Source organism: Centroberyx affinis, unplaced genomic scaffold (assembly GCF_046629955.1).
Source record: "Centroberyx affinis isolate AG114_WGS23_722 - 3 ecotype Tasmania unplaced genomic scaffold, CSIRO-AGI_Caff_v1 ptg002281l_1, whole genome shotgun sequence".
NCBI classification, from domain to species: domain Eukaryota; kingdom Metazoa; phylum Chordata; class Actinopteri; order Beryciformes; family Berycidae; genus Centroberyx; species Centroberyx affinis.
The window spans coordinates 54,571-75,000 of NW_027280559.1; the positions used below are offsets into that span (position 1 = coordinate 54,571).

The window sequence follows — 20,430 nt, forward strand, 5'->3', positions numbered from 1 at the left end:
GCTTTTATTTTTTGTTTTCTTGTAACATTTGGAGATTTGTGTTATAAATAAAATGCAATATCATTACTCTGAAGCACTTGTAATTAATAGATGGAGTTTGTCCATCCAGCTTTTTTTCCACATTTAATTATGAGTTTTTTGGATGTTAGAACGATGCCTGAAGGTCCTTGACTGAAATGTTGCCTCCTAATAAATGTCTTATGGTTTGATGTGTAAGAGTAGGTGTCACTTTATTTATTTATTTTTAGAACACCTATCTCCTATTAAAAAACAATTCACAGCCTTGTATGTTAAAAGTTTTTTAATCAAACATCACAAAGTTAAACTTCAGAGTACAAACAGGAAATCAGAGATGCTGTTTAAAACCTGGAGGATGTGATGCTTTGGCAGGAGATTACACACAAAACACTGATCTGCACAGTCTGAAACACTTATTTTTAAAAATGCAAATAAAATAATGTTACAGTTCAGTCCAGGATTAGGTTTGATGAATCTACACCTGGTGGAAAACAAAAGAAAAGAAGGGAAAAGAAAAGAAAAACAAGTCCTGGATCTGATTTAACCCTCCATGACCCAGATTGGTTGTTTTTCTGTCTGGTCTGTTTTTCAGATCTGGGTCAAACCGGCTGCGTTTACACAGACAGACAGAAGATCTGATGGCTTTTATTGTCCTGAGGCAGTCTAGACAGGAGGGGGAGGGGGGGGGGAGGGGGAGGGGGGGGTCCAGCGGTGATGTGTTTTTGTGTTTTTGTCGCCAACCCAGAAGTTTCCTCCTCCACGGTTCGCTGGCCGCAGCTCCACTGTAACTTCAATGGGTTTTGATGCAGTTTTGGATTGATGATGAAAATAAGCTCTGTGTTTGACATGATATTCATATACTTTGTTATATGAGATAATCTTCATGAATCAACACTGCTTTCACAGATTTTAAAGCATAAATGTAATCCAGCTAACCGGTGAAGCTCAGCAGGCCGGCTGCAACATCTGCAGCAGCTTCAGGCGGCTGAGAAACAAACTGCTGGAACATCTGGAATCTACAATCTGAACTGAACACAGCAGGTCTGCAGCTCAGAGGCTTTATGGCTGTTCTGCAGACTGACTGTGGTTCAGTTTGTCAGACAGTCAGCCGTCTGTCTGTCCTGCTTCCTGACTCTCATCCCTCCGCTCTTCAGACTCAGTCCTGCGTTCAGCCCGACAAAACGTCACAAAGCGTTTATTTAAAGGGAAACGGTGGAGCTGAACATCCTGTTGTGTTACGCAAGCGTTGCAACTACGGCAGCTGAGAAGGACATTCTTTGTGTTCTTTTCTTTGCATGTTTTCTAATCAGTTCAGTTGTTGCAGACACCAAGCTGCAGGATGCATTAGTAAAGGACTTTTGTTGGATCCATTGTGCGCACTGCCTTTTTAATACGGCGGGGGTTTATATACACGTCGCTGCTGATTGGCTAACAGCTCTGACACACCCACCAAACGAGAGACAACGTACCTCAAAGCGTTTCACAGCGTTTAGAGGAAACGTGACGTTCAACCCGGAAACCGAAGCAAAACGCTGCACACCGTTTTCAGACTGAACGAGCCCCAGGACTCCCCTCTCCTCTGTGATGATAAAGGAGTTGGATGGTCTATCTAAACATGGTGAAAGTATCAAAACTAAATCCACACAATCCATATTAGTGCAGCGAGCCTCTAAACGAGCCGTTTGGACTTCCGTAACTTTGTGATGTCACAAAGGTTCGCTCATTATCATTTTTGTAAGAAATAATAGACTAACAAAGAGTTTTTTTCAAAGCGGTCGAGCGGTTGTCGTTGTTTATTACCGGAGAGTTTTCCCTACCTGTAGCCGCCGGGCCGCGGCGTCTCACGTTTCACTCTGGAAACGGTTAGCCAATCGGAACGGAGGGGTCGTTAATATTAATGAGCCTTAAAGACACGGAGACAGAAACGGCCTGTTCTTGGTAAGGCTCAGAGAGATGCTGGAAGATGAACGTGGAGAAATGGATTGAGAGTGTTTTTGGTTCATGACACCACACACACAGCTTTGAATGGACAGAAAGACACAAAATAAAACTCTGGACAGAATATGAGAACTTTAACTAGGAGGAAATCTCAGGCTGAATAATGGAGTGAGAACAAAATGGACATTCAGCCTGAATATCAGGCAACTTACTTTATTAGAAAAAACCTTCAAAAGTCACAAATAAAACTACTTTAATAGTTTATTTTATCTCACAGAATGAAACGTTAAAACATTCTTAAGCTCTTGTGAACCACAGATTTATTTTCAGGCTTTTAACCAAAACCACGTTCAGATCCTTCCCTGCTCAGCGGAGGAACCGAGGCTCGAACGTGCCAACTCACTTCCGGGTTTCAGGCCGACAGGGGGCGCTGTGACGCTGTTCACCCCAAACTGCTGCTTCTTCTTCTGGGCTTTTCCCTTTCTGTGATCACACAGAAAACCCTGAGCTGACTCATTTCTGAATTTATTAGCGATCAGACTGCACTTTTATACTTTTATACTTTATACTTTGTGCTTTCATTAGACATGTCTGGATGACACACACACACACACACACACACACATACACACACACACACACACTTCCAAAAATGCTTAAACCATCTAAAGTATTTCTATAATCCCTAGAAATTATTTAATTTCTTCATTGTCTTTTCGTTTTTCAGATATTAATTTACACCTATACATATATATAGGCCTATATATATATTTTTTTATTCTCATTTTTAAAGCATATTCTATATTTTCTGTCCTCTCTGTGTGTAGGCCAACATGTCAAAACATGTCATGACAAATGAAGTTATTTGATATTTATATCAATAATCAATGACCTTATTTTGATTGAATTTAAATGTTTCAAGAGTTTTCATCCTTAACTCCGATGTTGCAACAAACATGTTTCAATTACAATCTGAAAGTTAAAAAACAAAACAAAAAACAAAACAAAACTCGTGATTCAACCTCAGGACCTGGGACACATCATGACGTCAGGAAGAAAAGTGATTATTGCACACCGCTGCTGCTCCACTTTCCTTTTTTATTTTGATTTATTTTCTGTGTTTTTCATGTCATTGTAATCAATATACTGATAATATGTTTTCACTGTTAAACTGGCGATACATGACTGTGATTTTAAACAGATTTGTAATTTTTAAAACTTTGAATTAGACAATACAATACAATACAAGGAGAAGAGTTAAATAACAAACCAGGGAGTAAAACAAACAAACAAACAAACAAACAAACAAACAAACAGAAGCAACAAAAGATGAACTGAAAAGAGAGCAACATTTTCCTTGTTCAATAACAAAGAAAGTGTTGCAGCGGTCGAAGCAAGATGAGTCACTCCCACCTATTTACGTCTTCACTTCCACCCGTTCGGCTGACTAGACCGCTTCTGATTGGCTGACAGTGAGTGACGCGTCTCTCAGCCGGTCCAGTGTCGTTTTAACGGGAGGCTCAGCTGATTTAAACTCATTTAAACAGTTTAGACAGTCGCGCGCATCCACTGCTCCCCCGAAGACTGAAGCAGAGAAACAGTTTCATGTCTCTGCTGGAGGAACGAAGTGAACTATCTTGATAGTTTAGACTCTCTGGTGTTCTGTTCTCTGCGGATCTGCCGCCATCTTGTGGCTGAACACAGTTACTGCAGTTCACTGCTCTCCTTACTGCTGCTGTACTGTGTGTGCGTGGCTACAACTGACGATTATTTTCATTATTGATTAATCTATCGATTATTTTTTCAATTAATAATTTAGTCTAAAATGTCAAAATTGAAGACAGATGTCCATCTCAGTCCAGAGTCCAAAGTGATTCTCCAGGTTTCTTCCTCAGTCTGAGCAGCAGCAGAAACACAAAGATTCATTTAATAAAGAGATGAAACAGAAACAGCAAATCTGAGAAGCTGCAACCAGAAAAGGCTTCGTGTTTTTAATATGATCAATAACTAAAACGATCAAGCGACTGATCAACTAACGGTTTCAGTGTCATTATCCACCATGTTTGACAGAAACAGTCAGAGAACAGTCATCAACTAACGGTTTCAGTGTCATTATCCACCATGTTTGACAGAAACAGTCAGAGAACAGTCAGAACAGTCAGAACAGTCGAAGAACAGTCGGAGAACAGTCAGAACAGTCAGAGAACAGTCAGAACAGTCGGAGAAGTCAGAACAGTCAGAGAACAGTCAGAACAGTCGAAGAACAGTCGGAGAACAGTCAGAACAGTCAGAGAACAGTCAGAACAATCAGAGAAGTCAGAACAGTCAGAGAACAGTCGAAGAACAGTCAGAGAGAACAGTCGAAGAACAGTCAGAGAGAACAGTCAGAACAGTCAGAGAACAGTCAGAACAGTCAGAGAACAGTCGGAGAAGTCAGAACAGTCAGAGAACAGTCAGAACAGTCAGAGAACAGTCAGAACAGTCAGAGAACAGTCAGAACAGTCGGAGAACAGTCGGAGAACAGTCAGAACAGTCGGAGAACAGTCGGAGAACAGTCAGAGAACAGTCAGAACAGTCGGAGAACAGTCAGAAGAGTCAGAGAAGAGTCAGAGAACAGTCAGAGAACAGTCAGAACAGTCAGAGAACAGTCAGAACAGTCAGAGAACAGTCGGACAACAGTCGGAGAACAGTCAGAACAGTCAGAGAACAGTCAGAACAGTCGGAGAACAGTCGGAGAAGTCAGAACAGTCAGAGAACAGTCAGAACAGTCAGAGAACAGTCAGAGAACAGTCAGAACAGTCGGAGAACAGTCAGAGAAGTCAGAACAGTCAGAGAACAGTCAGAACAGTCGGAGAACAGTCGGAGAACAGTCAGAACAGTCAGAGAACAGTCAGAACAGTCAGAAGAGTCAGAGAACAGTCGGAGAACAGTCGGAGAACAGTCGGAGAACAGTCGGAGAACAGTCAGAGAACAGTCAGAGAACAGTCAGAACAGTCGGAGAACAGTCAGAACAGTCAGAGAACAGTCGGAGAACAGTCAGAGAACAGTCAGAGAACAGTCGGAGAACAGTCAGAGAAGTCAGAGAACAGTCAGAGAACAGTCAGAACAGTCGGAGAACAGTCAGAGAACAGTCAGAACAGTCAGAACAGTCAGAGAACAGTCAGAACAGTCAGAGAACAGTCAGAACAGTCGGAGAACAGTCGGAGAACAGTCAGAGAAGTCAGAGAACAGTCAGAACAGTCAGAGAACAGTCAGAACAGTCGGAGAACAGTCAGAACAGTCGGAGAACAGTCAGAGAACAGTCGGAGAACAGTCAGAGAACAGTCAGAGAACAGTCGAAGAACAGTCAGAGAGAACAGTCAGAACAGTCAGAGAACAGTCGAAGAACAGTCGGAGAACAGTCAGAACAGTCAGAGAACAGTCAGAACAGTCGGAGAAGTCAGAACAGTCAGAGAACAGTCAGAACAGTCGAAGAACAGTCGGAGAACAGTCAGAACAGTCAGAGAACAGTCAGAACAATCAGAGAAGTCAGAACAGTCAGAGAACAGTCGAAGAACAGTCAGAGAGAACAGTCGAAGAACAGTCAGAGAGAACAGTCAGAACAGTCAGAGAACAGTCAGAACAGTCAGAGAACAGTCGGAGAAGTCAGAACAGTCAGAGAACAGTCAGAACAGTCAGAGAACAGTCAGAGAACAGTCAGAACAGTCGGAGAACAGTCGGAGAACAGTCAGAACAGTCGGAGAACAGTCGGAGAACAGTCAGAGAACAGTCAGAACAGTCGGAGAACAGTCAGAAGAGTCAGAGAAGAGTCGGAGAACAGTCAGAGAACAGTCAGAACAGTCAGAGAACAGTCAGAACAGTCAGAGAACAGTCGGACAACAGTCGGAGAACAGTCAGAACAGTCAGAGAACAGTCAGAACAGTCGGAGAACAGTCGGAGAAGTCAGAACAGTCAGAGAACAGTCAGAACAGTCAGAGAACAGTCAGAGAACAGTCAGAACAGTCGGAGAACAGTCAGAGAAGTCAGAACAGTCAGAGAACAGTCAGAACAGTCGGAGAACAGTCGGAGAACAGTCAGAACAGTCAGAGAACAGTCAGAACAGTCAGAAGAGTCAGAGAACAGTCGGAGAACAGTCGGAGAACAGTCGGAGAACAGTCGGAGAACAGTCAGAGAACAGTCAGAGAACAGTCAGAACAGTCGGAGAACAGTCAGAACAGTCAGAGAACAGTCGGAGAACAGTCAGAGAACAGTCAGAGAACAGTCGGAGAACAGTCAGAGAAGTCAGAGAACAGTCAGAGAACAGTCAGAACAGTCGGAGAACAGTCAGAGAACAGTCAGAACAGTCAGAACAGTCAGAGAACAGTCAGAACAGTCAGAGAACAGTCAGAACAGTCGGAGAACAGTCGGAGAACAGTCAGAGAAGTCAGAGAACAGTCAGAACAGTCAGAGAACAGTCAGAACAGTCGGAGAACAGTCAGAACAGTCGGAGAACAGTCAGAGAACAGTCAGAACAGTCAGAGAACAGTCAGAACAGTCAGAACAGTCGGAGAACAGTCAGAGAACAGTCAGAACAGTCAGAGAACAGTCAGAGAACAGTCAGAACAGTCAGAACAGTCAGAGAACAGTCAGAACAGTCAGAGAACAGTCAGAACAGTCAGAACAGTCAGAGAACAGTCAGAACAGTCAGAGAACAGTCAGAACAGTCAGAGAACAGTCAGAGAACAGTCAGAACAGTCGGAGAACAGTCAGAGAACAGTCAGAGAACAGTCAGCCACACAGCGTCTCCATGTTGAAAAGTGAATCTTTATTTTCTGATGGTTTCTTCACACAGATGATGATCCTCTGCACACAGTGCAGTCAGACCATCCAGCTGCTGTCAGATCTACTGATCCACACTGACAGAGACTCCAGACAGACAGAGAGACTCTGGACCCTGACCTCTGACCCCTAACCCCCCCCCCCCCCCCCCCCCCCCCCATCAGAAGTGCAAACAGAGAGCAGTGTGATGCTCTGGAATGGAGGCAGAACTCGTTACAGGCAAAGACTCATGGGAAGAAAGGTCAACGTACAGCCAGGATCAAATCAACACAGATAAGATAGTGTGTGTGTGTGTGTGTGTCTGTGTGTGTGTGTGTGTCTGTGTGTGTGTTGTTGGGGGGGTGGAATGATAAGAGAGTCTGACTTTCAGCATAAGAGGAATGGAGGCGAAGCGGCTGATATCTGACGTCCGATATCTGTAAAACCTGACTGCTTTTATCATGAATGACAACAACAGGGGGAGGAGCCTTGGGGGGGGGGGGGTGCTGTCTGTTGCTGTCTGTTGCTGGTAAGGCACAATGTTTGTAGCACTTCCTGGTTTGGGCTCCTTGTCATCTTAGCTCCGCCCCCCGGTGATGACATCACTTTACATGCCCATCCTGATGCTCTGGATGATCTGGAAGATAGCTGGAAGAAAAAAAACATGCAAATAGTTAAACAGACATGAATGAGAGAGAGAGAGAGAGAGAGAGAGAGAGAGAGAGAGAATACAACTGAAGTAACAGCTTTCATTTTTCAAAATAAAAGCACTCAAAGTCCAATATGAGAACAGCAAGACCGAACCCTTCACTCATTAAACAGCAAAGCAGCAGCAGTATAGTAGTATTTAATAGTATTTAGTCAGCAGTTTTCTCAGTTGGACTTTATTCTCTTCATGAATCAGGCTGATATGAACTAAATCAATATCATGATCATCATAAGAAATCTTCTAACATCCAAAATCACATTAAATACATTGGTTAAATAATCAAATTAACGTTCATCCCATTGAACCGGATGGTAACGTCAGGTGTGATTCAGTTTTTTAATAAAATGCGTCCTGCTGTCAGAACCAGATGATCCACAGGACGTAAACGGCAATACTGAATTTATCGTCCAGAGGAACCGACCTGATCCACAGACGACGAAGACGAAGAGAGCCAGGAGCCACGGACCCACTCCTTTATCCTCCCCCAGGTTCCTCTGTCACACACACACACACACACACACACACACACACACACAGGGAGAGAGAGAAACCAGTTTACTACATCTCCCAGCAGTGCAGCTGCTGCTCCAAATAGAAGATTTCTCCTTTTTCCTCCTGTCTGTCTGAAACTGTTGAACTTGATGAAGACAGAGAGTTTGTTTCCTCACACAAATATAAAATAACAATTCACCAACAATCCATCTGTTGTTCCTGAAGAGTCCACCTAACAGGATTTACTTTGTTTTAATGGAAACTGACTGGAAATCAACAGACAACTTCCATATGACTTCCATCAACAGCCATGTTATGGACAGATATTAGTATTTATTATTCAGCAGTGACTGAACTGCCAGCTTCTTCTTACGTTACATGACATTTACACTGACAGATATAAAATATATCAACACATACTGAATATTAAATCATCATTCCCTTCTTCAACAGGAGTCTGAATCAGTTCTCAGATCAGTCTCAGCGGCTTTTAACGGCACCAACTGGACCAACTTCAATATTCACACATGTTCTGACCTTCTGTCGGCATTTAACATTATTCACATTATTATTCACATTATTATTCACCGACTGGAGAGCAGCAGTAACTTGTGATCCAGATGTTTGATCCGTTGTTAAACTCACCGTTGACTTGGCCACGTTCCCCCTCAGCGTGATGTTCTTGCTGTGCTTCTCGTTCGCCATGCGGATCCTCTGTTTGGCCACCATGTTGGACTTTATTTCACTTTACTGGAGTTTTTATGTTAGTTTTACTGAAAGTCTGAAGCGTCGCTGTGTGTCTGCGGGCGGGCGGGCGGCGAGAAGAACAGCTCAGACTTGTCTACGTCCTCAAAACCCAGAAGCCCCGCCCTCGTCCCGCAGCCGCCAGTGTCAAGCCGCACAGAATCGAACGCAACAGTTCCGGTCCTTACCTACAAAATAAAACAGATATAAGAATAATTCACACATCAGAGAACATGAATAAATGCTGTGAAACCTGTAAAAATATGCAAACTTTTAAACGTGTAGATGTTTATCCCTTCATCTCCTCTGCCTTGCTCTTAATCAATACTGGATATGTATACTTGTTTTCATATCAAAACATATCGACCAACATGTTACACTGTTTATTTTTTTTTAGCATTACAAAGCACATAAGTGAAAATAAGAGATACATCAAAGGAGGAATTTAGGTAAATGGATATAAAATACCACACATCCACATCCTTCATGTCTCCTGCTGTTATTTCTGCTAATATTTACTTCTTCTTCATGAAGCTTAATGCACAATAATATAACAATATTTCTAGCTAAATAATTTGATACGAATTTTGATGTTCTTTACGCCCTAATACTCCCCCCCCCCCCCCCCCCGTGACAAAGTTCGCGCTTTTACTTTGAAAGCAAGATTCGCCTTGCTTCCGGTAACACTTCGGCAGCTTGACGCAGCTCGCGAGCCTGCCGGGCCGGTCACTCCGCCGACAGTTTCAACACACAACATTCACAAAACACGGTTTAAATTTTACCACAAAAACAATATACATTATTTGTATTAAATTTGAATGTGTGACGTCGGCACAGGTAATTCCACGTTCGAATTTATTTTTTATTATGTATTTAAAAAAAAACTGATTGTATGCTGATGTGGCAGTGAAGGCCACGCCCCCTCCGTATGCGTTTCCGCATTTCCGGGCCGCAATTCTTCCCCTTCCGGTACATCTAAACATGGCGCCCCCCGCTCCGCTGCTCGCAGGTGGGTATCACGATCTGTACACTGACCGCTGCAGCGTGTCTGTTGTGTTTACACCGACGTGTCGGTTAGCAGCTGCAGTTTCAGCGGAAAACTAAAGAATCAGCAGCAGGCGAACTGAGCTGGCACGAGCGCTGACACGTTCCTCTCTCTCCTATGGAGAAAACCTCACGCCGAACTGCATTCAAAACCAGGCAGTTTATTATTATTTTGCTCACCGGCAAATGTGCAAGCCTCCTAGAAAGAGACTTAAGATCTCTGTTGAATCCTTAGGATCTTCTGGTAAATTCGGCGTGAATATGATTCACCTCGCAGCCTTTTATTTCAATAAAATCAACTTTTATAACTGGTCCACTCTCCTCCCTCCCGCCTCTGTATTTCCCTATTTTCGTGGAGGACGATTGTGGGAAATAACAGTCACGCCAGTCATAAAAAGTAACATTTTATTGACCTAACTGTGGCTTGAAGGATTGTATCTGTGCCGAATTGAACAGTGAATCGTTAAGTTTTCAGAAAAGTCTCTAGTCATATTTAATGCGGTGTGTAGTTCAGCCGATAAGCTAGGTAACATTAAATTGCCAGTTTTTTGAATGGACATTGGTCTCTGTTCTATCCATACAAGACCCACGCTGTCTCCGAGCTATGGCAAAGTCTCTGCATCTGATATCGAACCCACTGATGACTGACTAGATATTATTTGATCAGTGTGATCAATTATCAGTTTAATCACCAAATTATCAGAATGAACTTTGGTCTCTGATGGGATTTTATTAGATTTGGCTTCAAATAAATCTCAGCTGGTTTTGTCTTGATCTTTGCTCTTCACTATAAAGATAAAACTGAGGATCAGATTTAGACTCGGCTCATCATGTCAGTTCAGCAGTGATCGGCTCTGCCTCACTCTGATACCAGCAGCCGGCTGGCAGTTTAATGTTAAGAGGCTGTTGTTCTCACTGGAACACAGAGGCATGCTGGGAAATGCTGCTGGTTAACGGGTCAGACTGAAACATGAAATATCATCATCCAGACAGGCAAACACATTTTATTTACTCATTTAATGATTTCATTAATTCTTCATTAAACACAGTAGCCTAATGTTTCCCTCCATTCAACTCTGCTGACACTAAAATAACTTCATCAGTCTGGTTTCAGTGGAGAGTTTTAGTGTCTGAATGTTTCGACAGGGCTGCAACTAACGACTATTTTCATTGTCGATTATTTTCTCGATTAATGGATTAGTTGTTTGTTCTATAAAATGTCAGAAAATGGTGAAAAATGTGGATCAGTGTTTCCCAAAGCCCAAGATGACGTCCTCAAATGTCTTGTTTTGTCCACAATCCAAAGATATTCAGTTTACTGTCATAGAGGAGGAAAGAAACCAGAAAATATTCACATTTAAGAAGCTGGAATCAGAGAATTTTGACTTATTTTTCTTAAAAAATGACTCAAACCGATTAATCGATTATCAAAATAGTTGGCGATTCATTTAATAGTTGACAACTAATCGATTAATCGTTGCAGCTCTAGTTTCAGAGGCTTGGAGGAAACTGGAGGAAACACTGAACACTGTGATTTTTTGGCATGAAAATGACAAAAAGGATTCTGACAAAAAACCCTTTAAAGACGTCAGAAGCCTTCAGTGTCCCTGCTGGCTGCTGCCAGTCTGCTCCACAGACCGGGGAGTCTGGAAGAGTCTGGAAAAACAGTTTGGTGATTCCAGGTCTTCTTGATAAGTTTAGAAATTGCACAAAAAAGTTTGTAAAAAAAAGTTTGTTCTCTGAAGTCTGAAACTGCCTGGAGAGAAGGACGGAGTTTAGAAAATGTAATAACTTTAAATCTAAGTAGCCATCGGACAAAATCACATTTTTAAATCTGCATTGAATGTTTTTGATCAGATATTGATAGAAATAGAGAATATTTAATATTTGATTTCCTGTAAGAGAGAAAGCCGTTCGTGGAGCTTGCAGTTTTCATCTTTTCAGTAATAAGTTAATATCGAGATGCTGTTGGTCCAGATAATCGTCAGCTGCTTTTATCACATGTGACATGTGGCCTGTCTGCTGACCTGTGTGTGTGTGTGTGTGTGTGTGTGCGTGTGTGTATGTGTGTGTGTGTGTGTGTGTGTGTGTGTGTGTGTGTGTGTGCAGTGCGTGGATCCGACGGGACGCTGCTGCTCTGCGGGCCGCCCGGCTGTGAGGAACACCCGTCCTTCCACAGGTCAGAGCTTCACCTCCACAGTATCATCTGCTCACCAAGATCAGATTTTTCCTTCCCGTTCATTTGAATGGAAACTGACATTTGAACACGTTGGTGAACAGTCAGGCTGGGCATCGGCAAGGACCTCACCATACGATACGCATCACGATACACTGCAATACACATCATTTACTGAAAATTTAAAAATAGAGCTGAAAATACAACTTGCTGTGTACCACCTGGTAGTCTAATATGTAAATCACATTATATTGATAACTCAGCGGACAAATTGAGTCCAAACTATTTAATTCAAAGGGATTTGAGGGAAAGTTGAGGACATTTTAGATCCGTTTAAAACATGAATAATTTTTTTTTAATGTATCGATAGGAGGGGCTGGAAAATCAATACAGTATCATGGAAAAAAATATTGCAATACTCAGCTGTATGGATTTGTTTGCACAGCCCTAGTGAACAGATTCAACAGAACATAATTTCACCAGACAGCATTTTTGTATTGATAGAAGAGGACACAGCGGAGGGATACCATGTAGGAGAGATAGTTCCTGTTTGGGAGACCGGATCTACTTTTATTTTAGTGTATGCTTTCAATGCTTTATTGTCTTACAGCAGGATCTGTTGTTGAATCTGTTCATCAGTGTTCTGTGTCAGTTTCCATTCAAATGAACGGGGAGTAAAAATGTGATGTTGGTGAGTAGATGATATTGTATTGTGGTTATGTTACAGCTCAGTGGAACGTTGCTGTAACTGTTCTGTAATATTCAGTCAGGTTGTGTTAAAGCAGCTGTTTGTCCTCAGAGATCCTCGGCAGAGCAGGTGTGTGACGTTCAGCAGAGACGGGACGCTGTTCGGCTGGTGCAACGGAGACAAGTGAGACCCTGACCTCTGACCCCTGACCCCTGACCTCTGACCCCTGACCTCTGACCTCTGACCCTTGCCTGATATCAGACAGAACTGTCAACTGGTTCCACTCCGTCTCCATCTTCAGTCTTCATTGCCTCCACTCTAACTCATTTCCGTGGGGGGGGGGCGGGGGGATTGGATTTTCCCTAACCAATCACTAGAGACCGACGTATCCGCCTGAATCTAACGTCATTTTAAGTCGACGCTGATGCGTAGCCATGACGACACCAGAGACGGTTCAGACAGTATAGAGCATCTTTGACGACACAGAGCCAAGTAAAAACAAAGTACGACGACTTTTAATGGATTCAGAACAGCCTGGATAGCAGCGTCCATCTTGTCTACAGCGTCTCCATTGTTGTTGTTACTCCTCCTTGGTTCCGGCGCACAGCTTGACAACAGCTTGACGACGGCGTTAGTCCCGCCCCTGGCTCTAATTGGCTAATCGTTAGTCCCCCCCCGGTGCTCATCGGACCGATCGTTTTTCAACCGAGAAACTTCTGTTTCATCTCACGATGCCAGACCAGAATCAGTCAACTGGTGGAGTAGGCGGAGCCAAAGGTCTGGACCCAGGCAACTCTGACCCCTGACTAGAGGTCTTCATGGGTCTACCCGGACCCTAGGATCCAAGACCTGACCCGGGACCCGTATGGGTTCGGGTCCACGTTTTATTATGGTCAATCGGGTCCGGGTCGGGTCCCCGGGTCTGTTTATCATATTGTGTAATACCCGAGTGGATCCCAGAAGACCCGTGATCAGCGCTGTGTAACTTGGGTGATGATCAGGCTGACCTGGGATCAGATTACAAGAGCGAAACTAAGGTGAAAAAAAAAAACGTTGAGCGGCGCCAGGGAGTCGGAGCGGAGGAAAGGATGAAGATGGGAACCTTCTTCACCGAGGGGAAAAATAAGCTAAAAGAAAATGAATATAAAGAGGTCAAACCCAGCCGCTCCTTTTCTGTCTCGGCCTCCTTCAGGCAAACTGTGGACAAAGAGACCAGACAGTAAGATCTGCTGTGTGTTAGGGAGAGGGAATGTGTTCGGTCCTCATCAGAAGAGCCAGATGTGATATTACGGCCAATTTATCACCGCAGGAACGCAAAACCGACCAATAGAAACAATGGACTGCAACTATTGTTTTAATCCTCCATTTAACATGCAGTTTAATTTCCTTGTCACTCAGCCTGTTGTAGCTTCATAGCTGCTAGATTCCATTCTGGAGTCTCACTGCCATCTACTGGACAAACTGTAGAACGGCACGACTTGGCAAGTCTTTCTGTAATTTTATTTCCTTTTATTAGGCACCATATGTTGCATCCGACAACGTAGAAGTAGAAGGCATTTTTACTGGCAACTTTAATTACCGGGTTTGTCGGGTCCATAAAATAGACCCGGTGTATATATATATATTTTCAATATATTTTCCAATCGGATCTTGGAACGAATTTCCCGGGTCCATTAGGGTTCGGGTCCGTCATTTTGGATCCGTGAAGACCTCTACCCCCTGACCCCCTGACCCCTGACCTCTGACCCCTGACCCCTGACCTCTGACCTCTGACCTCTGACCCCTTACTGTTGGTTGCTTGTGGAGTGTGTCTGGATAAATGATCAACGCAGTGATCACACACTTTTCCTATTATAACATTTTTTAATTTTGTTAGTAATGTTTTCACATGAGCTCATATTTCATTGACTTTCATTGGAAAATTTGCATATCAGAGTCACAGAGCTTGTTGATTAATTGTGATGGAACTAAATAGTTGGTAGTTTATAGAGAATTCATGAAATAAACTGATCAGTTAATTGCAAAAACGATGTATTACGATGTATAGATGGAAATCTCTTATTTATTGAGATTATATTTTCATGTAAAATGCCAGAAAAACACATGAATTATGCCTGTCTGTCTGTGTGTGTCCCTGCCTGTCTGTCTGTGTCTGTCCCTGCCTGTCTGTCTGTGTGTGTCCCTGCCTGTCTGCCTGTCTGTGTCCCTGCCTGTCTGTCTGTGTGTGTCCCTGCCTGTCTGCCTGTCTGTGTCCCTGTCTGTCTGTCTGTGTCCCTGCCTGTCTGCCTGTCTGTGTCCCTGTCTGTCTGTCTGTGTCCCTGCCTGCCTGTCTGTCTGTGTCCCTGCCTGCCTGTCTGTCTGTGTCCCTGCCTGTCTGTCTGTCAGAGTCAGTGTAGTGAAGACGTCAGACGGCTCCCTGGTCTCGACCTTTGACCTCCCTAAGACGGCTCTGCTGGAGTTCTCTCCTCTCAACACAGTGCTGGTGACCTGGCAGCCGTACAGCAGTATGACCCTCACCTGTTCACCTGTTCACCTGTTCACCTGTTCACACTTCACACTTCACCTGGTCACTAGTTTACACTACTACCAGTTAACAGTTTACCAGTTTAATAATAATAACAATAAACTTTATTTATACAGCAAATTTCCAAAACAATCTATATAAATCCTTAACCTGCTGTTTGTTTAATGGCACTACTACAGCTTATAATGACAGATACTGGAGACATGTTTATATTATTATTAACAACAGGAGTATCAGCAGTACTTGTAGTGGTAACAGGATTAGTAGTGAGTAGAAGAAAGTTGTTTTTATCAGCACTTGGATTGATACATTTAGTTATGTAACTCATTAAAGTGTGTTTTTATTTTGTTAGTGTAAGTTTTGGTGGTATTGGTATTAATAGTAGTATTACTTCTCCTGTTGTGTTTCCTTTTGGTGTGTGTGTGTGTGTGTGTGTGTGTGTGTGTGTGTGTGTGTGTGTGTGTGTGTGTGTGTGTGTGTGTGTGTGTGTGTGTGTGTGTGTGTGTGTGTGTGTGTGTCAGAGACTCAGGAGAATCCTCAGGGTGACGCCAACCTGCAGCTGTGGGAGCTGCAGACCGGCCGCCTGCTCAAAGCCCTGTACCAGAAGAAGGTTGAGGCCTGGTGAGTCCACTGCCACGCCACGACACGCCACGCCACGACACGCCACGCCACGACACGGCACAACACCGCCACGCCACAACACAACACAACACGCCACGACACGACACGCCACGACTGTATTGTTGCCTCCTGTCAAAGTGTGCTATAGCAAAACCCTGAAGCCCTGCCTGTGACAGTCCACTGTAACTGTTGTTGTGGATTGTAATTGGTCCGTTCCTGTCTGAATGTGTGTAGGTGTCCCAGCTGGTCTGAAGATGAGAAAATCGCTGTGAGGAGCGTCAACAATGAGCTTCACTTCTTTGAGAACAACGACTTCAGTAAGAAACCAGCTTCCATGTTCCACCAATATAAACAACACACAGCTAGCTACCAACATAAACAACATAAACAACACAGCTAGCTAACAACATAAACAACACACAGCTAGCTAACAACATAAACAACACAAACAACACAGCTAGCTAACAACATAAACAACACAAACAACACAGCTAGCTAACAACATAAACAACACAAACAACACAGCTAGCTAACAACATAAACAACACAGCTAGCTAACAACATAAACAACACAAACAACACAGCTAGCTAACAACATAAACAACACACAGCTAACAACATAAAAACAACATAGTGTATTTCACACTAACAGGTTTGCCTGTGATCTGAAGCAGCTGAAATGTTTTTTCAGACTCCATCGCCAACAAGCTTCATATGCAGAAGGTCTCTGACTTCGTCCTGTCGCCTGGAGGTCAGCCCAGCAAGGTAAGAGCCTCAGCATGAGAAACACCTGGATGCTGATCAGACCGGGTTCAGTGACAGAAGGTTTTTAATAATCTTTATCATAGTGCGATAAAAAAACTAGGGTCCTGTGCTTTAACTAGGCCAGGCGGGATGCGGTTTGTGATCGACTTGGGCTTTTGTGATGATAGAAGGAGACTAGGGCTGGGCGATATGGACCAAAAATCATATCTGTATTTTTAGGCTGAATGGCGATACACGATATATATCTCTGTATTTTCTGTGAAGTGAACTAAATGTTCAGTTGTAAGTCAAAGCCACATGTGAGATGTCACAAACACGTTTATTAAAACAAGACTGTGATCAAAATAAAATGCAAAGACAAGGTTTCCTTCCCTGTTTTAGAACAGTCTGGTAAGTTCAGGAAATGACATCACTTTACTGTAATGCAGCCTTTAAAACCAGGAAAAGACACTTATGCCATATCACCATATTACCATATCCAAAATCTAAGACGATATCTAGTCTCATATCACGATATCGATATAATATTGATATATCGCCCAGCCCTAACGGAAACAACTGTTCACTCTCCTCCTTCCTTTCCTCGCCACCTTTGAGTTACTTCTTGGTAGGAAGAGGAGAGGGAGTGAGGGATGAGAGGAAACGAGCCGCTGAGTAACTCCGCCCCTCCCCCCGGATGTCCCCCCCCCCCCCCCCCCCAGGTAGCGGTCTATGTGCCGGGCAGTAAAGGCGCCCCCTCCTTCGTCCGGCTCTACCAGTACCCACAGTTCGGCGGACCGGGCGCTGCGCTCGCCAACAAGAGCTTCTTCAAGGCCGACAGAGTCTCCATGCTGTGGAACAAGAAAGGTGAGGAGGAAGAAAACACACACACACACACACACACACACACACACACACACACACACACACACACACACACTCCAGGCTTCCCACCGGTCCTGGAAATACCTGCTCCATGTTATTCTGCTGTCAGGAACATGAATGGTGATATCAGCTCCATGTTATTCTGCTGTCAGGAACATGAATGGTGATATCAGCTCCATGTTATTCTGCTGTCAGGAACATGAATGGTGATATCAGCTCCATGTTATTCTGCTGTAGTAATCACTAATGAGACTCTTGACCATCACAGTTTCACAAGCTCTCCATCCAAATTATATTATTGTCACTTTGTAACGACATTTTTAAATTGTTGTTTACATTCTAGCAGCCAGTTTTAACAGCTTGAGTCTTGACTTGAAGCATGAAGAGAAGACCTGAGACTTGAGTTCTTGACTTGGGTTCTGGTGACTTGGGACTTGACTCTGACTTGGGTTCTGGTGACTTGGGACTTGACTCTGACTTGGGTTCTGGTGACTTGGGACTTGACTCTGACTTGGGTTCTGGTGACTTGGGACTTGACTCGCTCTTGGGTTCTGGTGACTTGGGACTTGACTCTGACTTGGGTTCTGGTGACTTGGGACTTGACTCGCTCTTGGGTTCTGGTGACTTGGGACTTGACTCGTTCTTGGGTTCTGGTGAATTGGGACTTGACTCTGACTTGGGTTCTGGTGACTTGGGACTTGACTCTGACTTGGGTTCTGGTGACTTGGGACTTGACTCTGACTTGGGTTCTGGTGACTTGGGACTTGACTCTGACTTGGGTCCTGGTGACTTGGGACTTGACTCTGACTTGGGTTCTGGTGACTTGGGACTTGACTCTGACTTGGGTTCTGGTGACTTGGGACTTGACTCTGACTTGGGTCCTGGTGACTTGGGACTTGACTCTGACTTGGGTTCTGGTGACTTGGGACTTGACTCTGACTTGGGTTCTGGTGACTTGGGACTTGACTCTGACTTGGGTTCTGGTGACTTGGGACTTGACTCTGACTTGGGTTCTGGTGACTTGAGACTTGACTCTGACTTGGGTTCTGGTGACTTGGGACTTGACTCTGACTTGGGTTCTGGTGACTTGGGACTTGACTCGCTCTTGGGTTCTGGTGACTTGGGACTTGACTCTGACTTGGGTTCTGGTGACTTGGGACTTGACTCTGACTTGGGTTCTGGTGACTTGGGACTTGACTCTGACTTGGGTTCTGGTGACTTGGGACTTGACTCGCTCTTGGGTTCTGGTGACTTGGGACTTGACTCTGACTTGGGTTCTGGTGACTTGGGACTTGACTCTGACTTGGGTTCTGGTGACTTGGGACTTGACTTGACTTGGGTTCTGGTGACTTGGGACTTGACTCTGACTTGGGTTCTGGTGACTTGGGACTTGACTTGACTTGGGTTCTGGTGACTTGGGACTTGACTCTGACTTGTACTCTGATGACTTGAAAAGGTTTCTAAAGTCTTGACTTGAGATCTTGTGTTTGTGTAAATGACTTAGATTGAAAGTGATGAGATTTGTTCCAGCAGACGACTGAATTTAAATTCTGTTTTCTGAATTTGTATGGAATGATTGAATTTATTGAAGTTGAAACTGATTATAGAAATCAAACTCATGATGCTCTTACCAAGTTTGTATCCTATTAAAACCATATTGCATTGAAAAGTCCTAGATATTTAGTTTTCTTTAAGATATTAAATTGATACTGGACTCTTGATTTGTTCTGACTTGACTTGCTGTTCTACATTTAGACTTGAGACTTTTTCTGAATTTCTTCCTCCTGTAAAGCCACGGCATCTTGTCAGCTTTGCTCTGTACAGGAAGGTCGTTCTTCTTCTGATTTATCATAAAAAAAACCCAAAAAAACCCCACCAGGATGTTTATAGAAACGTGTCCTGACAGGTGATGCTCTGTTCTTCTGTGTCTTCGTTGTTTCCATGGCGACCGGACGGCAGCCTCGGCGCTGCTGGTGACGGCGAGCACCGAGGTGGACAAGACCGGGGCGTCGTACTACGGCGAGCAGACGCTGCACTACCTGGCCGTGAACGGAGAGAGCGCCGTGGTCCAGCTGCGTGAGGACTCCTGCTCTTATCACTTATTAGTCATATTATTAGTAATATTGTCATCAGTGGTAGAAGTTCTGGCCTCATATCTTTTCATTGGTGATGTTTGTCTTGTCCCGCGGTCTTAATCAGGGCTGCAGCTAACGATTATATTCACTGTCGATTAATCTGTGGGTTATTTTCTCGATTAATCGATTAGTTGTTTGTTCTATAAAATGTCAGAAAATGGTGAAAAATGTGGATCAGTGTTTCCCAAAGCCCAAGATGACGTCCTCAAATGTCTTGTTTTGTCCACAACCCAAAGATATTCAGTTTACTGTCATAGAGGAGGAAAGAAACCAGAAAATATTCACATTTAAGAAGCTGGAATCAGAGAATTTTGACTTATTTTTCTTTAAAAGATTACTCAAATTGATTAATCCATTATCAAAATAGTTGGGGATTAATTTAATAGTTGACAACTAATCGATTAATCGTTGCAGCTCTAGTCTTAATGTGGAGAAACACTAACAATACCACAGCTGCGTACGGAAGCCCATTGAGGACATTTCTATACAACTTAACTTGAGATAATGAGTTATTTATGTCGTTATCTCCAGATAACACATTTTGTTTTCCTGGGATAGTGACATAATTTGTTTTTAAAATAATTTGAGGAAACATGTGATGTCAGAGCAGCGGTGTGATGTCAGAGCAGCAGGTGGAGGCCGGGCATCACACATCAACATCTTGTTCTCATTATCTCAGGGAAACAACATGTGTTATCTCGAGATAATGACAAATAACTATCTTGAGAAAACAAAGAAAATTAAGTGGTAACAATTTACAATAAGGGAACATTAATTAGTTAATGTTTTAGTTTAGTTAATGGATTAATTAACAGTTAACTAATGTGTCTGGTAATAATTTACTAATGGTGTTCATGTTAACTAAGGTATTAATTTATACATTATTTAATAGTCATCTTTTTTTTTTGTGACCAA

At 43.4% G+C, this 20,430-nt stretch overlaps 2 protein-coding genes across 3 annotated transcripts in view; one reads left to right on the forward strand and one right to left on the reverse strand.

Annotated features, from left to right (window-relative positions):
• Positions 1-6,913: 6,913 nt before the first annotated feature.
• LOC139655492 (stress-associated endoplasmic reticulum protein 1-like) lies at positions 6,914-8,786 on the reverse strand. Its single transcript, XM_071532926.1, has 3 exons — positions 8,600-8,786; positions 7,884-7,956; positions 6,914-7,401 (listed from the first exon to the last, which is right to left on the reverse strand). The coding sequence occupies exons 1-3, from the start codon at positions 8,681-8,683 to the stop codon at positions 7,361-7,363; spliced, it is 198 nt and encodes a 65-aa protein (XP_071389027.1). The 5' UTR covers positions 8,684-8,786; the 3' UTR covers positions 6,914-7,360.
• Positions 8,787-9,658: 872 nt separating this feature from the next.
• eif2a (eukaryotic translation initiation factor 2A) overlaps positions 9,659-20,430 on the forward strand; it is an 18,640-nt gene continuing 7,868 nt past the window's right edge. Inside the window, exons 1-10 of one of the 2 annotated variants that reach the window (XM_071532910.1) lie at positions 9,678-9,707; positions 11,852-11,921; positions 12,342-12,362; positions 12,718-12,789; positions 14,992-15,110; positions 15,652-15,751; positions 15,986-16,068; positions 16,443-16,516; positions 17,218-17,362; positions 19,340-19,456. In XM_071532910.1, the coding sequence (XP_071389011.1) occupies positions 9,680-9,707; positions 11,852-11,921; positions 12,342-12,362; positions 12,718-12,789; positions 14,992-15,110; positions 15,652-15,751; positions 15,986-16,068; positions 16,443-16,516; positions 17,218-17,362; positions 19,340-19,456 (829 nt within the window). In that variant the 5' untranslated portion in view covers positions 9,678-9,679. Of the gene's footprint in view, positions 9,708-11,851; positions 11,922-12,341; positions 12,363-12,717; positions 12,790-14,991; positions 15,111-15,651; positions 15,752-15,985; positions 16,069-16,442; positions 16,517-17,217; positions 17,363-19,339; positions 19,457-20,430 lie in introns of both variants that reach the window. The other variant, XM_071532909.1, reaches the window with a different exon arrangement.